The sequence below is a fragment of the Hemiscyllium ocellatum genome, chromosome 21 (genome assembly GCF_020745735.1).
Source record: "Hemiscyllium ocellatum isolate sHemOce1 chromosome 21, sHemOce1.pat.X.cur, whole genome shotgun sequence".
Taxonomy (NCBI): Eukaryota; Metazoa; Chordata; class Chondrichthyes; order Orectolobiformes; family Hemiscylliidae; genus Hemiscyllium; species Hemiscyllium ocellatum.
In genome coordinates, this window is record NC_083421.1 from 29,040,779 (window position 1) to 29,064,237 (window position 23,459).

General features: G+C 41.6%; 1 protein-coding gene across 2 annotated transcripts in view; it reads left to right on the top strand.

Annotated features, from left to right (window-relative positions):
* Positions 1 to 23,459, top strand: part of brinp1 (bone morphogenetic protein/retinoic acid inducible neural-specific 1) — a 355,193-nt gene that overhangs the window by 95,808 nt on the left and 235,926 nt on the right. For both annotated transcript variants that reach the window (XM_060841011.1, XM_060841012.1), the window contains exon 2: positions 11,647 to 11,914. In XM_060841011.1, coding sequence (XP_060696994.1) covers positions 11,697 to 11,914 — 218 coding nt within the window. In that variant the 5' untranslated portion in view covers positions 11,647 to 11,696. The remainder of the gene's footprint in view (positions 1 to 11,646; positions 11,915 to 23,459) is intronic.

A 23,459-nucleotide genomic window follows, 5' to 3' on the forward strand; every position in this document is an offset into this window, starting at 1 on the left:
TGTTGCCTAAATTTGATAGCAACCCCTCGTGTCCATTGTTTCTTTGAATATGTTGCAGGAGTATACTTAAGAGGGGAATCAGGAGGGCAAAAAGGGGACGTGAGATAGCTTTGGCAAATAGTACTAAGGAGAATTCAAAGGGTTTTTACAAATATATTAAGGACAAAAGGGTAACTAGGGAGAGAATAGGGCCCCTCAAAGGTCAGCTAGGCGGCCTTTGTGTGGAGCCACAGAAAATGGGGGAGATACTTGTGGGCGGCACAGTGGCACAGTGGTTAGCACTGCTGCCTCACAGCGTTCAATGCCCGCCTCAAGCAATTGTCTGTGTGGAGCTTGCATATTCTCCCTGTGTCAGCGTGGGTTTCCTTCGGGTGCTCCGGTTTCCTCCCACAGTCCAAAAATGTGCAGGTTAGGTGAATTGGCCATGCTAAATTGCCCATAGTGTTAGGTGAAGGGGTAAATGTAGAGTCTGGGTGCGTTGCACTTCGGCGGGTCAGTGTGTTCTTGTTGGGCCGAAGGGCCTGTTTTCACACTGTAAGTAATCTACTCTAATACTAAGTGAATACTTTGCATCAGTATTTACTGTGGAAAGGGATATGGAAGATATAGACTGTAGGGAAATAGATGGTGACATCTTGCAAAATGTGCAGATTACAGAGGAGGAAGTGCTGGATGTCTTGAAATGGTTAAAGGTAGATAAATCCCCAGGACCTGATCAGGTGTGCCTGAGAACTCTGTGGGAAGCTAGAGACGTGATTGCTGGTCCTCTTGCTAAGATATTTGTATCATCGATAGTCATGGGTGAAGTGCCGCAAGACTGGACGTTGGCAAACGTGCCACTGTTTAAGAAGGACAGTAAAGACAAGCCAGAGAACTATAGACCAGTGAGCCTGACCTCAGTGGTGGGCAACTTGTTGGTGGGAATCCTGAGGGACAGGATGTACATGTATTTGGAAAGGCAAGGACTGATTAGAGATAGTCAACGTAGCTTTGTGCGTGGGAAATCATTTCTCAAAAGCTTGATTGAGTTTTTTGAAGAAGTAACAAAGAAGATTGATGAGGGCAGAGCAGTAGATGTGATCTATATGGACTTCAGTAAGGCGTTTGACAAGGTTCTCCATGGGAGACTGATTAGCAAGGTTAGATCTCATGGAATACAGGGAGAACTAGCCATTTGGATACAGAACTGGCTCAAAGGTAGAAGACAGAGGGTAGTGGTGGAGGGTTGTTTTTCAGATTGGAGGCCTGTGACCAGTGGAGTGCCATAAGAATCGGTGCTGGTTCCTCTACTTTTTGTCATTTACATAAATGATTTGGATGTGAGCATAAGAGGTACAGTTCGTAAGTTTGCGGATGACACCAAAATTAGAGGAGTAGTGGACAGCGAAGAGGGTTATCTCAGATTAAAACAAGATCTGGACAAGATGGGCCAATGGGCTGAGAAGTGGCAGATGGAGTTTAATTCAGGTAAATGCAAGGTGCTGCATTTTGGGAAAGCAAATCTTAGCAGGACTTATATACTTAATGGTAAGGTCCTAGGGAGTGTTGCTGAGCAAAGAGACATTGGAGTGCAGGTTCACAGCCTCCTTGAAAGTGGAGTCGCAGGTAGATAGTATAGTGAAGAAGGCGTTTGGTATGCTTTCCTTTATTGGTCAGAGTATTGAGTACAGGAGTTGAGAGGTCATGTTCATGCTATACAGGACATTGGTTAGGCCCCTGTTGGATTATTGCGTGCATATTTGGTCTCCTTCCTATTGGAAAGATGTTGTGAAACTTGAAAGGGTTCAGAAAAGATTTACAAGGATGTTGCCAGGGTTGGAGGATTTGAACTATAGGGAGAGGCTGAACAGGCTGGGGCTGTTTTCTCTGGAGTGTCGGAGGCTGAGGGGTGTCCTTATAGAGGTTTACAAAATTATGAGGGGCATGGATAGGATAAATAGGCAAAGTCTTTTCCCTGGGGTTGGTGAATCCAGAACTAGAGGCCATAGGTTTATGGTGAGAGGGGAAAGATATAAAAGAGACCTCTTTTCCACACAGAGAGTGGTACGTGTATGGAATGAGCTGCCAGGGGATGTGGTGGATGCTGGTACATTTGCAACATTTAAGAGGCATTTGGGTGGGTATATGAATAGGAAGGATTTGGAGGGATTTGGACCAGGTGCTGGCAGGTGGGACTAGATTGGGTTGGGATAACTGGTCGGCACAGACAGGTTGGACCAAAGGGTCTGTTTCTAGCCTGTAAATCTCTATGACCCTATGATTAGGATTTATTTTTTGCATTGTCTGTTTTTAGCTTTTTTCAGACCATCAAGATCAGACCTTCTGATTCCCCAGAACCTGAACTATCTAGAATTCCAGTTTTTTTTTCCTGCTGTCTGCACCACTGTGTGTCAGTAGCAGCCTCTCATACTCTTTCTAATTAAAGAGTATTAACCATGCCATCTTAGAAACCATGAAAAAATACCACGAGGATCAGTGCTTGAGCTCTGGCCATCCAGTATCCAAATCAATGATTTGCATGTTGAGATTAAATGTAACGTTGTCAAATTTGCAGATTACACAAAACCAGATGAGAGCTGTGAAGAGAATCCAAAGATGTTTTAAGGGACCTTGTGGAGGCCAAGTGAGTGGACAAACATTTGGTTGATGCAATGCAATATGGTGAAATGTGAGATTCTCCACTTCCATAGTAAACACAGAAATAGTGCATTTCTTAAATGGTCTTGAGGAGTGTTGAACTTCAAAGGGACGTGGGTGTCCTTGTTCATGACTCGCTGAAAGTTAACATGCATGTTCAGCAAACAATAAAAAAAAACAAGCTGGAATTAGCCTTTATTGCAAGAGGATTTGAGTGTAGAAGTAAAGGCATCTTATTACAATTATATAGAGGCTTGGTGAGGCCACATCGGCAGGAATGTGTACAGTTTTGGTTTCCTTATCAATGAAAGATATACTTCTCATGTGTACTGAATGTTTACCAACTGATTACTGGGATGGATTGTTCTATGACAAATGTTTAAATAGACGGGATGCCTTATTTCCTTGAATTTAAGAAAATGAAAGGTGATCCATTTCAAATGATTAAAATCCTTGGCAGTTTAGATGCAGGAGGAGTGTTTTCCTGGTTTGCGAGATTTTAGGGGTAGTGGATGCAATATCACAATAAGAAATAGGCCATTCCAGGCATGGTTAAGGGGGAACCTCCCCACTGAGAGGGTGGTAATAGAGCTGGTGATGGCACAATGGGCTAACTGGCCTCCTTCTGAACCATAATGATTCTGTGATGAATTGTTGAATTTGTTTACCCTAGAGAGCTGTGGATGCACAAGTATTAAGAATATTTGAGATTGAGACTGATAGATTTCAACATGTTAGAAATGTACATAAAAGGATTATATTAAATGTATACAGATGCAGGAAAATGATGTCATAATCGGAAGATTACCACAATCCCATTGGATGGTCGAGTGAGCTCAAAAGGTAGAATGGCCTACTCCTGCCCTGATATCTTAAATCCCAAAAGGTAGGATCAACTCAATTTCACCAATGTCAGCTTGTCTAAGTGACAATACATTTTCATTCATTTGTGAAATGTAGGCGTCACTGGCTGGCCAACATTTATTGCCTGTCCCTACTTGCCCTTGAGAAGGTGGTGGTGAGCTGCCTTTTTGAACCGATGCAGTCTATGTGCTATAGGTTGACATACAATGCCCTTAGAGATGGAATTCCAGGATTTTGATCCAGCAATGGTGGAGGAACAGCAATATTTCCAAGTCAGGATGGTGGGTGGCTTGAGGGATCTTGCAGGTGGTGATGGTAGTATTCCCGTGTATCTGCTGCCCTGGTCCTTTTAGGTTAAACTGGTCATGTGTTTGGAAGGTGCTGCCGAGGGATCTTTGGTGAATTTCTGCAGTGCATCTTGTAGATTGTACACACTGCTCCTACTGAGCAAGAGTGATGAAGAGAATGGATGCTGGTGGATATAATGCCATTTTAGTGAGCTGCTTTGTCCTGGATGGTGTCAAGCTTCTTGAGTGTTGGAACTGCACCATCCAGACAAGTGGGGAGAATTCCATCACAACCTTGACTTGTGTCTTGTAGCTGATGGACAGGCCTTGCGGAGTCAAGAGGTGAGTTATACACCACAGGATCCTAGCTTCTGACCTGCTTTTGTCGCAGCTGTATTTATGTTACAACTTTGGGAGGTCATGTTATGGCTGTACAGGACATTGGTTTGGCCACTTTTGGAATATTGCATGCAATGCTGGTCTCCCTGCTATAGGAAGGATGTTGTGAAACTTGAAAGGGCTCAGAAAAGATTTATAAGGATGTTGTCAAGACTTATAAGCTGAATAAGCTTTGAAAATATAATGGTTTTCCCTGGGATTGCTCATTTAGGAATAACATGGATTTGTACTTCCCACATTCACAATGATTTGTCCTAATATTTGCCATAGCACAACTTGTTCTGAGTTGACTGAACTTTAATCATTTCTAATTAATAAAAATCATTATTCAGCAACATGTGATGTGACAATGCCATCTTTCTTTCCTCTCTTTATGACCTGGCAGCCTGCCCTTTTAGTTGATCTTGGGCTCCAATAGGTCACAGGCTACATAGCATTGTGTTCCCATAAGACAACCTGGTTTGGCTTGGTAGGAGTAATTGGTTTTCAGTGAGGGGTGACCCTACAGAGGTTTATCAAATCATGAGGGTCACAGATAGGATAAATGGACAAAGTCTTTTCTCTAGGGTAGAAGCTGAAAAATGTGTTGCTGGAAAAGCGTAGCAGGTCAGGCAGCATCCAAGGAGCGGGAGAATCGACGTTTCGGGCATAAGCCCTTCTTCAGGAAGGGCTTATGCCCGAAACGTCGATTCTCCTGCTCCTTGGATACTGCCTGACCTGCTGCGCTTTTCCAGCAACACATTTTTCAGCTCTGATCTCCAGCATCTGCAGTCCTCACCTTCTCCTTTCCACTAGGGTAGGGGAGTCCAGAACTAGAGGGCATAGGATTAGAGTGAGAGGGGAAAGATAAAAGAGAGACATCTTGGGTAACCTTTCCTGAAGGGCAACATTTTCATGCAGAGTGGTATGTGTATGGAATGATCTGCCAGAGGAAGTAGTGGAGGCTGTAACAATTACAGCATTTAAAAGGCATCTGGATGGGTATATGAATGGGAAGGGTTTGGAGGGATGTAGGCCGGGTGCTGATACGTGGGACTAGATTACTATGGTCAGCATGGACAAATTGGACTGAAGGGTCTGTTTCCATGCTGTATATCTCTATGACTCTACATGAATTTCTTGTCAATAGTAACCCCAATAATGTTGATAGTGGGGAATTCAGAGATGGTAATGCTATTGAACGTCAAGGGGCGGTGGTTAGATGGTTGTTAGAGACGGTCATTGCCTAGTTTTATTTCTGATGCTCCATTGCCAGGTTTTGGAGCATGCAATGTTGGCTAATACCTGAGCTCAGTACTGAGAGAGTTGAACATTGTTCAAATGAAGTTAAATCGAGGTTTGGTCTCCCTGCCAGGAATGGTAATGATTCCTTTGTACTGATTGAAGAGTGAGAAGTCAGTGTTTAAATCTCAACCAATTAATTGACTCATAATTTACCTTTCTGCTTTTGGTTGGGTCCTTGCTAAGCGGAAAGCTCCACCTCACTCTGCAAACCGGAACACCCAGAGGAAAACCATGTCGACACAGGGGGAATGTGCAAATTTCACACAGACAGGTGTGAATTGAACCTGGGTCCCTGGTGCTGTGAGGCATCAGTGCTAATCACTGAGCCACCGTGCTGATGATTATCAACTTGAATCAATTATGAGGGGGCTGTGGTAATAGACAGGGCACTGAACCCTTAAGTAATAGCTGGTGCGAGAGTATTTGAAATAGTAGAATTGATATTTTAAAAGTTCTCAGTCCAAAAGATTCAGGTGCCTTTGACAGACATGAGATTAAATTTAATTTTGACATAATTCTAATTGCCATGAAGATTAGATGTCTCAGTGTTGGTATTTATTTATTTTATTACTGCAAGTGCACTTTTGCAATGATCTGAACAAAGCAGAGTCCAATATGTTCTTCTTCCAGACCTTTCTTGGTAACTTTCCAAACTGAGCTGCTCTATCCGTTCCTGACTATTTCTCTTTTAAATATGACCTTAAACCAATGAATTATAGTCTATATTAACCCTGAACCTGTGTAATTCTGTCACTGCCGCTATGTCCCTTTTAAGCCTGGCCCAGTCTCATCTGTCTCAAAATCTCTTATTCTTTTTAATGGATTACTTGAAACACTAGCACTTCAAGGGAGGAGATAAATCAGTCAATATTTGTTCCACAGAAAGATTCTTACAATTTCACCAGAACAAACACGAGAGCTTTGTTCAGATTTACTGCACCTGCAGATAGGCTTCTACAGCAAGTAAATGACTTTACTGCATCGAAGGGCTGTCTGAACATATCACCAGGCAATAAAACGCCTCTTCCCTGTTAACACATTTAAAGCTGGCAAAGTCAAACAACAGATGATTGCATCCACACGCTGAAAGGATTTATCCTTGATTGCACAAGTCACTGAGTTAAATGCACCTCAGGGTATATTCATAACAAGTGGTGCAGTGATCATGTCCATATCTTTGAACCAGGAGATCCAGGGTCAAGTCCCACCTGTTGCAGAGGTGTGTAAAAATATTTCTGAACAAGTTGATTTGAAAATGGCAGACTAGATTTAAATAGAACTTACCATCAGCCAGAAGGTACTGAGTCCGGTATCCTGAGTAGTTAAGAGCTTATGGAGTGATGTGTGAGGCTGCATAGTTGCATCTTCATTTAATTGCATCACCCTGGGAAGTTGAGAATGCTGTTTTATTTTTTGAGAAGCTGTACAACAGCAGGGAAATGAAGGAGTGCCATGATTGCCACTATCTGCAACTTAGAATGTCTGGACTTATAAGGAGAGAGTGATAGCATTGGATTAATCTGAAATCTTGATTAGGGCATCATTTGGTAGACACTTCACAAAATCATAGAATTCCTACATTGTGGAAACAGGCTTGGCCAATTCACCTAACTGGCACATCTTTGGGTTGTGGGAGGAAACCAGAGCATCCAGAGGAAACCCACACAGACACCGAGAGAATGTGCACATACAGGTCCAGGGCCTCCTTCATCACACAGACAGTTGCCTGAGGTTGGAATCGAACCCCAGTCCCTGGTGCTGTGAAGCAGCAGTGCTAACCACTGAGCCACCATTGGCCAAATAGCTTCCTTCTGTGCTGGATGATTCTGTAAAAGTTACTGTATTTCAGGCACTTTTGGTGGAACGCCACATAATTCGGGAATTGTTTCAATGATACATTGGAAAATCAGGATGCTGTATGAATGAAGGTGTCAGTTTGGATCAGTTGTCATTGCTGAATCAGAAAGAAGTAGGGATACATGCTTTTCCAGGATTTGAGATTTCTTCTAGTTATGTTTCTCCTGGATGTTTGCGGGTAGCAAAGTGATGGCCATATTTGCCCATAAACAAGACAGAATTTAATGCCATCCTCAGGTTTCTTGTTTACTGATTGGAGAGATGGTGAGAGTCCCATGTTGTATCTGTTGGGGTAGATATATAAGTCAGGCATATAGCTGGCCAGCATGTGGGGCCTTCCCAGGGTTTTGAAGTCCAGAGGTGTAAATCTTGTCCCCAGGAGTTGGCAGCCAATCAAAGGCTGGTAACTCTCCAAGACTCAGCAGCTACGTTGGGAATTGGTTGTTGCTGGTAGTGGGGCCAGGGATCAACACAGAATCTAGATCACAGGTGAGTGGGAATGAGAGGGAATCAGGACAAGGAGTTGAAAGAAACCAAAGTGTCCTGATCTTAATAGCCTAAGTCCTGGACAGTCTGTCATTCAGCTGTTGAGCAGCTTTGAATGAAGATTATGCCTACAGCAACCAGGCCCCTATATCTCCCAGGAACCACCTTTCCCCCACCTACTCAAAAAAAAGGCTCCTACTGTTCAGGCCACTCTCCCACCTGCTGCTGGTTCAATTCCAGCAGTGTTGGAATGAGGTTCCACTCCCAGGCCGGAGAAGCTGAAATCTTTCCTGCCTCCAGCAGGAGAGGAATTTAGGGTGAAAAATGATTGAAGATTTTCCAGGAGGCAAGATGTTTTACCACCGTGATAAAATGTTTACACCTGTAATGGATCACAATTATATTGTTCATTGGGGACCTGTAGTTCTTTTGAATGTTATTTTAATTTGTTTTATCGCTGCCTTTTTTTAAAAAAAAGGATCTGTGCCTTTGCTGTGTTACCCAGTCAGTATGTACTTTGTCTGTTTACATCTGTCACTTGTCTGGTTGCAGATGGCATTTTGTACCAAGCTACTTCTGAATCAGTGATCACTTGGTACAAAGCCACCTTTCTGCTCAGATCTAATCATTAGTTCAACGTCCGACTTCAAAACTATAATGTCCTGACGTGGGAACAAGTTCTAATTGGACAGTTGGGATTTGTATTTGACAGTCAGAATGAATAAGTCTGATGGATTTGTAACCCATTATAAGAGGCGACAGTGGTTAGCTGCGCTCATTAAAGTTAAAATTGTCAACCTGTAAAATTCTTGGCCAGCCTCTTCCTTGGCTTTCTCACCCCCTGACTTGATGTCATAATTGGGGCTTGCACATGTTAGTGGAATGCAACAAAAGGTAATTTTAATGCTTTCACTTGTTTCGTAATGAGGAATTGAGGGTTGACTGTTTGAGAGCCAAGTCATTGAAATACTCCAAAGCACTACCTTTTTTCGGCTAAGGGAGATCACTATGGGGTTTTCGGGTGGGAATTGAACATTTATTGTGGTGTACCTATGTAGTATTTGTTACCCTTGTCCTTTAAAGTGCTAGAGGTCATGGATTTGAAAGTGATGTTGGAGGAGTCTTGTATTACTGCACGTTTGGTTGCGAGTTCATAACCAACATGTCAATATGTCAAAGCGATATCTTAATTATAAATCAGTGTGTACAAAAAGGCTTCAAAAATAATTACACTCTGTTCCAATACAGCTGCAAAGCTGGTATCCACTCACTAATATAGAGAATTGTGCAGGTATATCTTGGGCAATTACCTGGAAGACAAATCTAACCTAGTCATTTGCCACCTTTTTAATCTAATCTCCAACATCAGCAAAGTCCGAGAAGGGGTCATTGACAACGCTGTTAAATAGCGCCTGCAAAGGAGTAACCACACTGTGGCTCAATTGGGATTCAACCAAGGACCAGTAGGCTCCTAATCTGACCTTGGTCTAACATGGACAAAAAGAGTTGAACTCCAGAGGTGAGAATGACCACATTTGACATCAATGCCCCATTTGATTGAATGTAGCTTCAAGGAACCTGAAACAAAGCTGGAATTAATGGGAGTTATAGGAAAAAAAAGCTCTCTGCTGGGTGAAGTCATACCTAGCATGAAGGAAGATGGTTTTGATTGTTAAAGTCAGTCATCTCAACCACTGCAGTTGCTCAGGGTAATGTCCTAGGCCCAAGCATTTTCTGCTGTTTGATCAATAACCTTCCCTCCATCATAAGGCTAGAAATAGAGATGATCACTAATGATTGCACAATTTTTAGCACTGTGGTTCTTGATTATTCAGATACTGAAGTTGTCCGTATCCACATGCAGCAAGTCTTGGAAAATGTGCGCTCTTTGGCTGATAAGCGGCAAGCAACATTCTCACCATTCGAATGCCAGAAAAACGGCTATCTCCAACAACAAAAAGTTAACCATTGCCCAGTGAAATTTACTGATGTTGCCACTGCTGCTTACTACCCTGTCAACATCCGAGGTGTTGCTACTGACCAGAAACTGAACTGAACCAGACATATAAATACTGTACAAGAGCAGGTCAGAATTCAATTCCTGTCTCCCAATTGCCCATACGCTATTTACCAGGTGCCAATCCAGAATGTGACGGAATATTCCACATTTGCCTGGATGGGTGCAACTCCGGAAACCCTCTAGAAGCTTGATACCATCCATGACAAAGCTGCCCATTGATTGGCACCACATCCACCACCACTACCATCAACAATCACTCCCTTCATCATCAATGCATAATTGCAGCAGTGTGTATCATCTACAAGATAGACTGCAGTAATACAAGACTCCTCCAACATCACTTTCAAATCCATGACCTCTAGCACTTTAAAGGACAAGGGTAACAAATACATAGGTACACCACAACCTGCAGAATCTCCTCCAAGTCTGACGCCATTCTGACTTGGAATAATATTGCTGTTGCATCATTATTGGGTCAAAATCCTGGAACTCCCCACCTAACATACCAAAAACTACTTTTTACTAGTTCAAGAAGGCAGCTCACTTTCTGCCTACCTTCTGCAAGGTAACCAGGGAGGGGAAATTATTTTAAAAATGCATTCCTATACGCATGTGTGTAGGTAAATAAATTATACAGCTGCTTATGGAAAGTTTTGAAGTTCTATATTGAAGTTTAGAGTTGTTCTTTACAACAGAGGAGTCCAATCAGCCCAGCATATCTGTAGAAATTCAGAATGCATTTCTCTGCCCAGCTCTCAGATTACCTCCTGGCATCTTCCTCTGCAACAAAGAAGACTGAAAAACCACGGTGTCTTCAACCAATTGCAGTGTGACAAATGTTTCTGTTTTACCAGACTTCTGCATGAAGAAAAAGTTTCCTGAGCATCCTGCCATCTCACTTCATGTAGATTTAAATTGATGACCCCCTCATCACTCATTCCTCAACCGAGGAAATAGTCTTTCCCTCAGAATCGTAATTCTTCATTAAGTCCAAAATAAAAGCTTTGCCCAATCTCCAGTTGACCAGCACGGTTTCACTGGAAAGAGTCCCAGTGAATACGCATCTCCATTATTTCCAATCCCACTGTGTGTTTTCAATGCGCTGTTTCTTTTCAGATTTGACGATTGGGGATTTTCATTTCTGACTACTGGATCTTCCTGGCTGCTCAAGTAAAAGATCCTTTCAGGCTTGGGATTGTGATGTATCAGGAGCTGCATCATCTTGAGAAGCGGTGGCTGTTATCATTTAAAGCCACTTTTTTACAGTGATCTTGCGTAGCTAGTGAGCTAAGAGTGCCATATGTAGCCTAAGTTGGATGTTGGCATCAAGATCACAGAATTGCAGCATTGTTTTGGCATAGAACAAAGCCACATCGCCCTCCATGTCTACTCTAATTAATGATGTCTATGATTGAGGGCTTTACTTATGCCACTCTATAATTTCATGATACCATGTACATGACTGCTCTGATCTCTCCCTTGTTAGACCAACTTATTACCATCAGTTCTCCCTCACTAAAATCACTGTTGAGGATTTGAGAAACTCAATTTCTACAATCCAGAGAGCAGCTAAAAGTTAGAGGTGTTATTGAGGTTAGTGAAATATTGAATAGTAAAGATAAAACAAACCTAAGCTGTCACTTAAGGGTATATGGTCTGGAAGGAAAATGGGCGAGTTCAAATGCAGCTGCTTGCTGAGCTGAAAGAAACAAGGTAAATGTGATAGAAATGACCTTTGCTCATCCCCATCTTTTCTTTGATGTTCATGCATTGAGAGATGTATTAAAAATGCTTTCTGTTATTCCCCTCCAGGACTCCACAGAATGGAGCAAGAATGAACAGAAAGTGGCTGAAAGAAAAGCATGAACTGGAGGTTTATTGAATTCATCTACCTACTGTTTATATGGGATCATATAACAGTAAAGCCTTCCCATCAGGATCCTACAGCCACCCAGAACCATGCCACCAAGCAGTTTGATTGGCTTATATCGGACAGAGGTCCTTTCCACAACTCGAGGGGATATTTATCCTTTGTGGAAAGATATCGTCAAGGATTTACAACCAGATATAAAATATATAGGTAATTTTTACAACTTTACCTTATACATTGTTTCCGTGATGTTTGATTGTTAGGCAGTGTACGAGAGGCATCCTTTTTGTATAGAATGAGCACTTTTATTTATGGAAACTGTGGGCCCAACAAGCTCTAATTATTACTTTTAAATATTGCCAGGAGCCACCATTTTAAAATTGAGACTCCACATATTCCTTCATGCTTTCATCTGTGTACTATTTTAGATACCACAGCAATCTGTTGTTTTTTCTTGCCAAAAAAAAAACAAAATATACTTTGTTATAAGCAAAGTTTTATGCTGATTTATGGAATATATTTCAACTGTTACTTTCAGTTAGACATTGCTTGAATAGATTGTAGTGTCAGCTAGAGAACCCCTTTAAATAACAGCATTCCAACAACAGACTCTTGCCCCCACGGTGAGGAATGTGGTTGATAGGATGGATCATTGGGTTGGTATCAGGAATATACTCTCCATTTTCCTGTCATCTCAGAACTGAAGTTGTAAACAAGACAAGCCATGGGTGACTTTGCTGCCTCATTCCCAGTAAAGGCCCTCAAGAGGTAAATAATTGCCTACTCCAGAGCCCCAGATGTTCAGGCTGCAGTTACTTCAGCTCCAGGTGGGATTACAGGAAGTTGGCCTACCCAATCAGTCACCCATTGTGGGCAGTTTGTTGGTTTTAAGGTATACAAAGCAATTATGGGTGGGGTGCGATCACTTGATTGGTTTAAGGCTTGGGAACTGGACCTTGGGCATTCTTCTACATTTGTTGTTGAACAGCCTGCCTCTTCTGTCCCTATGACCTTAATCCTATGCCCCTAGTCAAAACCAACAATTGTCTGTGTAGACCCACCAATCTGAGGTTCAGGGGTCATTGGGGGGGGGATGGTGGCATGATAATATCCTAGCGTTAGCCATAGTGTCCGTGGTGGTGCCAAGATCTGGAGATTCTGATACACCTGAGCTCCAACTAGGGCAGGTTTGTAATCCTGGCAACAAGACCCCAGCAGCCAATCAGCTGCCTGATTGATTGAAGATCTATCAAACATTCTGACCCAAACTGGGGGTGAGATTCTCTTCAGGAATCTTTGGTGGGACAGTTGTGCCCCAAACCCTAACCATTGGTCAAAAGGTCCAAGAGCCTAACTTCCATTTGATGTGAATTTAGCTACCCTTTACATTTTGAAGCCTGATTGAATGTGAGCCTTTGGACTTTAAGTCTTTCAGTTGCAGTAAGTACATGGCTGAAATGTGAGTTCTCCTGTACAGTTGGCAAGTTCTCAAAAGATATTTTCACTTCTCAAAGTTCTGTAGTGACAAAGTAAATGTAAGCTTATTGACCCTCTGTTAGAAGTTCTGTTCCAGGCCGCCCTTGGTTTAGCTTTCAAACTGATTGAGGAAATGGGGATTAAACAAGATTTTGGTATTTCTGGTTCAGGTTTGTGCATTATGATCATGGTGCTGCAATACCAGTTTAACCATTAGGTGGTGTGCTCGTCAGCCTTGTGCAGAACGTGCAGTTTTTCTGGAGAATGTACATGTGGGAGTAGATCTTCTTGAAACCAGAGTTTAGTTTTCACAGGCTAGACATTAATGCCCATTGATTTGCTTAAAATTCAATTGTTTTGCGTGAAAAACCTTTGAATCATTGTTTTGGGATTGGAAATCAATGTTTACAGAACAACATCAGATTGAACAATCGGGTAGAAATCCAAGTAATCTGGGAGCTGTCAATTATGCCTTCACACATGCAATGAAGAATTCTTTTGAAGTTGGGAAAATCGGCAGATATGAAGAATGGATGTGCAGTATCACTGTGCTGGCAGCCCGGACTTACAATTAGAAATTCTGAGGACAATCACGCTTCTTTTTAGAAGTATAATTTCAGGCCCCTGGATTTGGGATGTAGCAGGGAGGGTGAATGAACAAACAAAAACATGCAATATCACCTGAGAGGCGATGTGTTCTCTTAACTATGGGAACTAAGCAGGCCCCGGGATCCCAGCTTGATTTTGGACGTTTTAATTCTGAATTAAGTTCATTGAGTACCTCAGGTAACAAAGATTCTACACTGCAGAACATGGAAGAGACAGAGGCAATGGACTTTTTGTTTATTGCTGCTGAAAATAAGATGATGGCTTTGGATTCATATCCACGTAAACGATTTGGGAATCTGATTGGACCTAAATGTGGCTGCTTCACTAAAAGATATTTTTACTTCCAACCATCCGAAACTAAAAGAGTCTCTATTTTGATTTTCTTCAAAAGCTCTATAAGTAAGTAATGGAAGTATTAAATGAAGTAAAAAGGAAAAAAAAAAAGTCAATACCCTTAAGGTTTTTGATTCGGGTTGCTTGCTAGAGGATCTAGTCTTAATCTCAAATGCCTGAAAACTCTAGAGCAAAACTTAGAGGGTTATAAAAGAAAGTTAAAGATCCTGGGATGATGTTTGAGGTTAAATTCAAGTTCCACGAGCAGTCATGGTGGGATTTAAACCTGTGTCCCTGAGCATTAACCAAGGTGTTTAGTTGCTAATCCCGTGACATGGATTATGCTTTGCTGCTGTGTCTGCCAACTCCTGCTCCAACACAATCCCATTTGGTAGTATGTGTTTTGTGGAACTTCTGCGAGTTTTGGCTTTGGATCCTGTTTCAAAGTTGAGGCCACGGAAATGTTTTCAGGAACACACTTTGTTTAGGCACCATTTTTGTCGAGCAAATGGATCATGACATCTATTAACATGCAACACTGATGTGACACCAGCTGTGCCACTTTGCAGTTCATACCTATAGCTGGTGTTCTCCCTCACAACGTAACAGGAGTAAAGCTGTTGGACGTATCAAACCCCCAATATTTCTTTATTCCATGGTTCTGCACAAACAGATGCTATAAGATTTGAGAATGCAAGTAGGCTTTGTTCTGAAGGTACAGTGCAGAGTGCAGAATAGAAAGAGGCTGCACAAGGTAGGATGGGATGCTAGAAGAAGAGGGAGTCTCAGAAGGAAGCCACATTCTCCATGTTCTTGACAGGACTGTTTTCCTACTTGATTCCCAGTGAGGAACAATGTGTCAGATCTCTGAACTTTCGTGGGCTCCAAGCTTGGTGTAAAGCCCTGTACTGAGTTTGTGCTGGGCTCATCCATTCCCCTGGATAATGAATGTAGGCTTTCTTGCCAGCTTGCCAATACCCAAGACACTCATTTGTCTCTGAGTTATCCCACAAAAGCCTCAGCTGTGACCATTGCAGCAGGACCCATGTCCAGTCTCAGTATCCAGCATTACCCTTGCCTCTGACCCTGACAACAGTTCTGAATACCTCAACACATGCAGATCCTAAATCTATTCTAACCTGTTTAAAATAAATACACAGATATGTGTCGATATCTGACTTTGTGGCCATACATATGAAATCTCACTGTGGTGCTATGTCTTCATCATTGCTGTCTTTTTGCACTTCAGCCACTATGAAACCAGATTACGTCCATGGGTATTTGAAAGGAAAATGGTACAACTGAAAAGGTTGGGGAGGGTGTTGAAGGTGTGAGTTGCATATGACAACCAGAGTAGAACATGAGAATGCAGATCCAACTTCAAATGAGATCATCTCCTATACTTTCAAGATTGGTGCTGGTTATGGAATTATCAATGACCATTCCAGTAGCGTGCAGTGCTCCTCTCCAAAGGAGTTAGAATGTACAGGTGTATCTTTCCCCCTCAGTTGCTGTTGCTCTGATTCTGGTCAGTGAGAGTTATACAATCTTGATTGATTAATTGGTCACATTCACAAACTCAGAGATGTCTGATGCTTGCTATAGTGCTCATAGGAGCAGCCCACAGGTCTTGATTGATAGGTATGGTTGACAGGTGAATGTTGGGGAAATGGTGCATTAAACAGAGACTGAGACAAGAGGTGCAATCAGTAGGATATGACATTTAAAGATATGTTCATTGACCTTGATCACTCATGCAAGGTCATTGAATATCTTTTAGCATTGCATCAGAGTCATTAGGACAAGACTCCTGGCAGTGATATCCTTGGCTCTCTGCTCTGTTTCTGCTTTTCAACCAATGGTTGGAGGGCCAGCTTCTCCACCAGCCTCCACCACCCCCGCAATTTGTAGATAAAGAATATCTCTACTTCTTTGCATTTTCTCCATTGAGATCTCCAGTGTGGTACTTCCAAAAATGGGAGTGAGCTGTATCTTATACCATTTCTGACTGTTTCCTAGGACAGATTGACTCACAGCACACCATTTAGCACTTGATGCAGCCCACGTTGCCCGCTTGTTTGTAAACATAAAGATTATCAGCCTAACTTTTGGACACCTGCTAATTCGTGCAATGAATGAACAATATGGTCAGGACAGCTGTATAACTATATTGCACAGGTATTGCAGGACATTTATGTACAGTCATAGTTGAATCAAAAGGTGCTGGTTAATTCTACGCTGCATTTTCTACACCCATTTATGTAGCTGCCCAGTTTAGCCCGTGTTGAACATGTGCCATTGATATTGTGAGAGTTTGCTGATGGTGAGAATACTTTATGTGGTACCCAATGATAAACTACTGAGCTGAAATCACACAGTGAGTTTTCTGGAACTGGTTTGAAAATGTAAAGCAATTCTTGTTTAGGCAGAGGACAAAACTTTGAGATTTGTGCTGCAGAATAAGTGGCTTAAGAACCACTTACCAGTGAAGTAATGGAGTGATAATTATACTCCTGACATTTGCAGTTATAAATTCATACCTGCTGGACATTCATTAATGTTACTCCATTACACACTTTAATTTTTCTTCTAAAATCAATGTTAGATACTCTGAGGCGATGTACAGTCATAATTAAGAACTTGATGACATGCATTATTGTGATTAATGCATTTCTAAATTGGATTTAGATGCAGCAATGTGCACTGAGTCGTTAGAACTGAGTGCAGTAGCTTAGTGTCTGCATGCAGTCAGCCTTGGAAAAGGAAATCTGAGAAACTGGAATAAAAAAAGTTGGCAGCTCAATCTGGCAAAGATTCTAAAAGACACTTGAAAATTTGTAGTTACATTAAAAATGTCAGAGCGAAGTAATTTGTTGTTTACTGGTTTACCCAAGAATTGCTCACTTTGAGGAGTGGAAAAATGAAACAAACATAATGCAATGTGGAATATGCATCCATCATCAATTTGTTTTTAAAGAGAGAAGGATTTGAAGCCTGCGCCTTAGTTTACCTCAATCCCATTCGACAACTTTGCATTTGATCATTCGATATTTCCCATGATTTTGGAATTGGTTGAAATTCATTTAGGTGTTGAAGATGTTCGAGATTTTATTTTGTGTATCAAAATGCTTCAAAATAACTCAGCAGCAGCTGCATTCTTTCACTGGGAGTCTAACCGCAAATATGTCATGTTGATTTGTGGACTGACTCCCTTTTCAGGCATCCACCTATTATCCAACCATTTATAAGTCAAAGCTTTTTGACCACCACTATCATCATAGTAATTTATACGTTTGATCCTGTCTTAATCCTGTCACAAAGACTTGTTTTCAATGGCAATAAAATCGTGACCTACTACAATTATCTTTTTAGGAGACAAAAAATGAGATGTGGAAAATCTGATGGCTGAATTGGTCACTCAGGTTAACTTAACTGCCTGCTTAAGTAAAGTTGCAAAACATGATTGGACTAGTCAGTGCAGCAAGAAAGTGGCCAATTGTTTGATTCAGGCACTTTGTACAGTTCACCGCATTGCAATGCTAAATGTGCTCATTTATTGTTTTGAGTGAAAGCCAAATTCATCCAGTGACTCCCTTTGACCTTAGCACTTCCAGGAATGCGGTGATTAAAAAGTTCACAAGTGAAGCAATCAGCCTGGGGAACATTCATCTTAAATTATCCAATGCACCAGTCTTCATTCTCCAATGGGTTTCTTTGGGATGAAAGTGAATTTTTAAAGGATGCACTTGATTTGGGTTTATTTAGTGGACCACACCAAATAAATGAATTTATAATTGCATTACCTCTGCCTACCACCAACAACCCTCAATCCTGTCACTGTTTGAGCAAAATGTTGGCAATCTGACTGTTAGCATAAAGCACTCGTGATTAGCATTAAAGGGATGGTTCTAACTAAAAGAGAACCATCCAATGAGGAAGCCAAATTTAAAAATCGGATTCTGAAATGACAATCTAACTCATCTCAAATTAACAGACTTGCCATTTCACTGTAGAAAAAGGGATGGGCAATCAATCTGTTCTCAGAATACCCAATTAACGTTTGAAGGAAGCTGTATATGTTCCTATCAACAAGGTTTCTAATCTTCTGCCATATTGGTGATTACTAAGGAATCAGGAAATCTGGCAGATGATGAATAGGCAAATCCAGGTGGGAGTTTCATTTATGGCACTGCTAGTGGACCAGAGGTGCATTTTGTCCAGGGTCAATGAGTTTATTCACAACCATTCCATTCACTTTCACTATATGGCCTGGCACCATTTTGTCATAGTGATACCATTGTGACTACCCCATCCCATCAGAATAATCTAACTTCCTCTCCTTCATCCCTCAGCTCACCCTAATCTCACTCTGACCTGACGCCACTTGATTTTCCAACCCCCATGATCATCTTGGATTCTCCCAAGTAGATTCCATCCACCATGATTTCTACTCAATAACTGACAAATCTTGATCTTGTGATCTTGGGTGCTTTCTTGTGAATGTCCTGTGCCTGATAAACAGCCAAGCCAGTTAATCAACTTGGCTTCTAGATAGGAATCTGTTCAAAAGGAAATAATGGCATTACTCCATCTACTCTGAAACTTGTCCCACTACATACTGAGGTCTAAGCGTCTGTTACACAGGAGCAATCCAATATATGTCAATAAGTATCTTCACTTCCTGTATGTAAATAAGTAATTTCTAGGAAATATAAGGGATGTGATCAGTAAAAATAGCTAATTAATGAATTTTCTTCATAAATTAACGTCCAGACAGTTGTGATCCTTTAACCATACTTTCTGGTGAGCCACCATTTGATATAATTGCCAATCTATTGTAAAAAAGGTTTCCTTTTTCACTTGGAAGGCTACCTGAGGGGCTCTCCCGAGGAGTATTGATTTGAGTGAACCATAACTGAAGTTTATATCTGACTCCACTGATGCCACTTTAACTTGGGACTGTGAAGTATAAGTTGCCATCTCAAGCAGAGCCATGATTTCCGTTTCTACGGCACATAACATTCAAAGAAAGACATTGCAAAAACTTTCACGTGGAAAATGAGGACACAGCTGATAACATACAGGGATTTAGGTTCCAGGTATGTACGAAGATTTGTAGCTCGGGTGCTCGTTGTTGTGGTTCTGTTCGCCGAGCTGGAAGTTTTTGTTGCAAACGTTTCGTCCCCTGGCTAGGAGACATCATCAGTGCTCTGGAGCCTCCTGCGAAGCGCTTCTTTGATGTTCACGAGAGAAGAAGAAAAGGATAGCCAACTCCCATTCCTAGACGTGATAGTACAGAGAACACCGAACGGAGAATTCACCACAAGGGTACACAGGAAAACAACACACACAGACCAAGTCCTAAACTATGAAAGTAACCACCCCAACACACACAAACGAAGCTGCATCAGGACACTATTCAAAAGAGCTACAACACACTGCAGTACACCAGAACTGCGAAAAGAGGAAGAGGAACACCTATACAAGGTATTCGCCAAAAACGGATACCCGCGCAACTTTATCAACAGATGCCTAAGAGATAGACCACGGAACGAGGACGTGCCACAACCAAAAGGACTAGCTACACTACCATACATCAGGAGCGTTTCAGAACTGACAGCCAGACTACTGCGACCCTTAGGACTCATAACGGCACACAAACCAACAGCTACGCTCAGACAACAACTCACTAGAACAAAGGAGCCAATACCCATCATGAGCAAAACTAATGTAGTTTACAAAATACCATGCAAGGACTGCACAAAACACTATATAGGACAAACAGGAAGACAGCTAACAATCCGCATACATGAACATCAACTAGCCACGAAACAACACGACCAGCTATCCCTAGTAGCCACACACTCAGACAACAAGCAACATGAATTCGACTGGGAAAACACTACTATCATAGGGCAAACCAGACAGAGAACAGCCAGGGAATTCCTAGAGGCATGGCATTCATCCACAAACTCCATCAACAAACACATCGACCTGGACCCAATATACCAACCACTACAGCGGACAGCTGAAACTGACACCCGGAAGCGGCAAGGACAGACCACTATAAATACCGGAAGAAACATCAAAGAAGCGCTTCGCAGGAGGCTCCAGAGCACTGATGATGTCTCCTAGCCAGTGGATGAAACGTTTGCAACAAAAACTTCCAGCTCGGCGAACAGAACCACAACATTTAGGTTCCAGATGTGAGTTTTAAGAAGATTTCACAAGTTGTTTGTAGCTGAGACAGAGGAAGGAAGTTTCAGAGACCTAACCTGACAATAATTTAAGCTCATGGCAGATGGTTTGTGTGTTAGAGCTGGGTTTAGAATGTAGCGTATTGCGAAGTTGGCGTGCGTAAAATTGCAAAATGGGTGAAAGCATCGTGTGGTCCCTTTAAAAGATGGTGTTTTTGTTTCAGTGCTTAGAGTTAAAATGGATGTCTGAACAGCAGTTTACAGTGTAGGTACTCAGTGCTAAATTAAAGCATTTTGTATGGAACAGACAAGCAACATTTTTACCAAGTCTTTTCAAATTTAGCCAATCAATTTAAACCAAACACTTACCTAGCAAGAACCTATTACATTTAAATCTGATAGTTTTGACAAACTAGAACCAATCCAATTGTAAAAATATCGATAGGTTATCTAGGTATAAAAGATGAGGACATTTAGAAAATCAGTCAGAGCCAACTGCGATCTGAAACAATAGCAACTTCCAGCTGTCAGGGAAAGCTCATTAATAAAGGTACTGCGGCACTCTTAGCTAATATTCCAGACAGCAGTGTTCACAGAGAGAACATTCCTGACACAAGAATTTGATGGAGAAAGGCATTCCTGAAAGAAGATCAGCAAAGAGGGGGCAGAGTATTCCCAAAGATGTATCCTAGCTGTAGTCTTGAGAAACTAAAATCCATTGTTTTATTATGTAAGTGGAACGTGTATTTTGTTGGAACAGCATATCATTAGGATTTTGTTCTATTAGCGAACAGTTAATAGTTAGGAATTGTTCGGTTGGTTAGTAGTGCTGTTCATTTGTTCACTGTTGGAGGTGGATAAATAAATTGTCACTTGTTGATTATAGAGTGAGTGAAAAGGTTTTGTTTCATGTCATTTAACCACTCCTTTATAATAGATTGTGGGGCAGCAGAGGGCATGGGAGTGTGAGGTGTAGCTTATCCCCTTATCACATTTCTTTTAACAGATTATGGAGCGAAGTGAGCCTTTCTGGGTGTTTCAGTTTGAGTTATCAGAGGGGGATCAACCTCTGCTTTATAACCGGTGACTATGAAATACTGCTGGTGAATAGATCTTCATACAAGGTTATTAACAACTCACGTACAGACATATGTGACAACATCAAATGTTGTTGGAAGAGATTTTGGAGTTAATTAAAGGTTTCTAAATTTCAGTGTGTACTTGACCCAAAACTTTGCAGCAGCATTGAAGTTCAGCATTTCTACCTGTGTTACCATGGAATGTGAAGATCTGGATATTTGCAATCACATTGTGATGCTTTCATTTTTAGGCTGACTTGGAGTGTGTGAAGAAAGGAAGCTCAACAGTTTCTTTGTGGGCCATCAGCAGCTGTGCTTTCAAAGAGAAAAAAAACAAGAGCTGTTCTTCCTCTCACTCGTAACAGTGTCTTCTCTTTTTCCCAATTCAAAATAAACCTGACTCAGCCAGTCAATCTGGTGAACAGCTGAGCTGAACAGAGTTGGATTCAAGTCTTTGCTATATCTATAGATTGTATCCTGGACACTGATGCGACAATTGTCCTTCCATCCTTAAATAGGGATGTGAAAAATCAGCTTGGCTTACATGGTTCAGGGATAACTGAATATAATGTGTGTGGACAATGGATGAAAATGAGGCTGGATTTGGTTGTCATGTCCCCCCCATTTTGAGCGACATTGCCCATGTTTACTATCCAGACTCCGATAAGTGACAGTCCATGGGGTATGACACCTGAGGGCACCTGGGGCATATGGAACTCTATGTCAGCATGAAGATGCCATCTTCAGGAGAAGGGAGAGTAATGAATGAAAATAGATTTGATAAAACTCAAAGAAAGGGCAGGCATTTATCCAATGATGATTTTCGCAATCTTCAGGGTTTCTTGAACTTTTTATTAGCAAATGCTATACTTTGTTTTTCTGACATTATGTGAGGAAATGTAACTTAAATTAATTTATGGGTCCAATGGCATTTTTGAGGAAGAAGAAGTGGGTTATTCTTGGTCGTTGAGTTAATATTCACCCTCAATATCACTGAAAACAGGTTATCTGTATATATATCCCATTACAAGTGCTTTGATGTAGCTGTGTGTAAGGTTCTGAGCACACTGCCCATGTTGACAAGGACATTTGCTTGCTCTGTCCATCCCTGCAACATCAACTTGCATCTGAACTGCAGGACATTGAACCACTATCCTGACGTGACAGGTGGTGTGACTGCCCAAGGATTTTCAAGGCAAGTGCATCAGTAATATTGAAGAGGAGTTGGTCATTCAGCCTTTTGTATCTTTAATGCCATTCACTCAGAGTTGAAGATGAATATTCAATTTGTCTTTTTGACCAATGTTTCACATGTCTGGCAATCCAAACTTCTTTTTCCTTTCAGAGTTCTTCTTGGATCCACAGTGGGATGCCTCACTCATTCATGCAGTTTTGTCATTTATTTTTCTATTCTGCTGCTCCAACCTTTGTAAATAACTTAAGGCATCTGCTAAGCTTTGGTTATTCGCTACTTTTCATTGGACAGCACATCACAATGGGATGCTCTCTGTTATATGAAGGTTCCAATATATAATGGATTGCTGATGCTTCATGGCTGTTTCCCCTCATCTCGCAGTAGAGGGGAGATACCTCGTTCATTCAGACAATTGGTCACTCTTTGGTGAACCATTATTACCATTGACGATGTAGCTTTCTCTTTGTATAGCATTTTAGCAGGGGAAAACTGAACCACTGCAGGAAATATAGGGCAGGTGACCAAATGCTTGGTCAAAAAAGTATCTCGTAATGAGTGGCTTAAAGGAGGAGAGGAGAGGTGGAAGGGATTTAGAGTGGGAACTCCAATAACTAGCACCGAGGAAACCAAAGGTGTACTTTTCAATTATTGTGCTATTAAAATACTGGATGCACAACAGACTAGAATTGAATGAGTCTAGAAATTACAGGGCGATGCTGGGCTGAAGGAGATTTGAGAGAGAGGGAGGGAGGAGTAAAGCAACAGAGAAATCTGTAAAGAAAGACAGCGTTCTGGATCAGTGGTGCTGGAAGAGCACAGCAGTTCAGGCAGCATCCAACAAGCAGTGAAATTGACGTTTCGGGCAA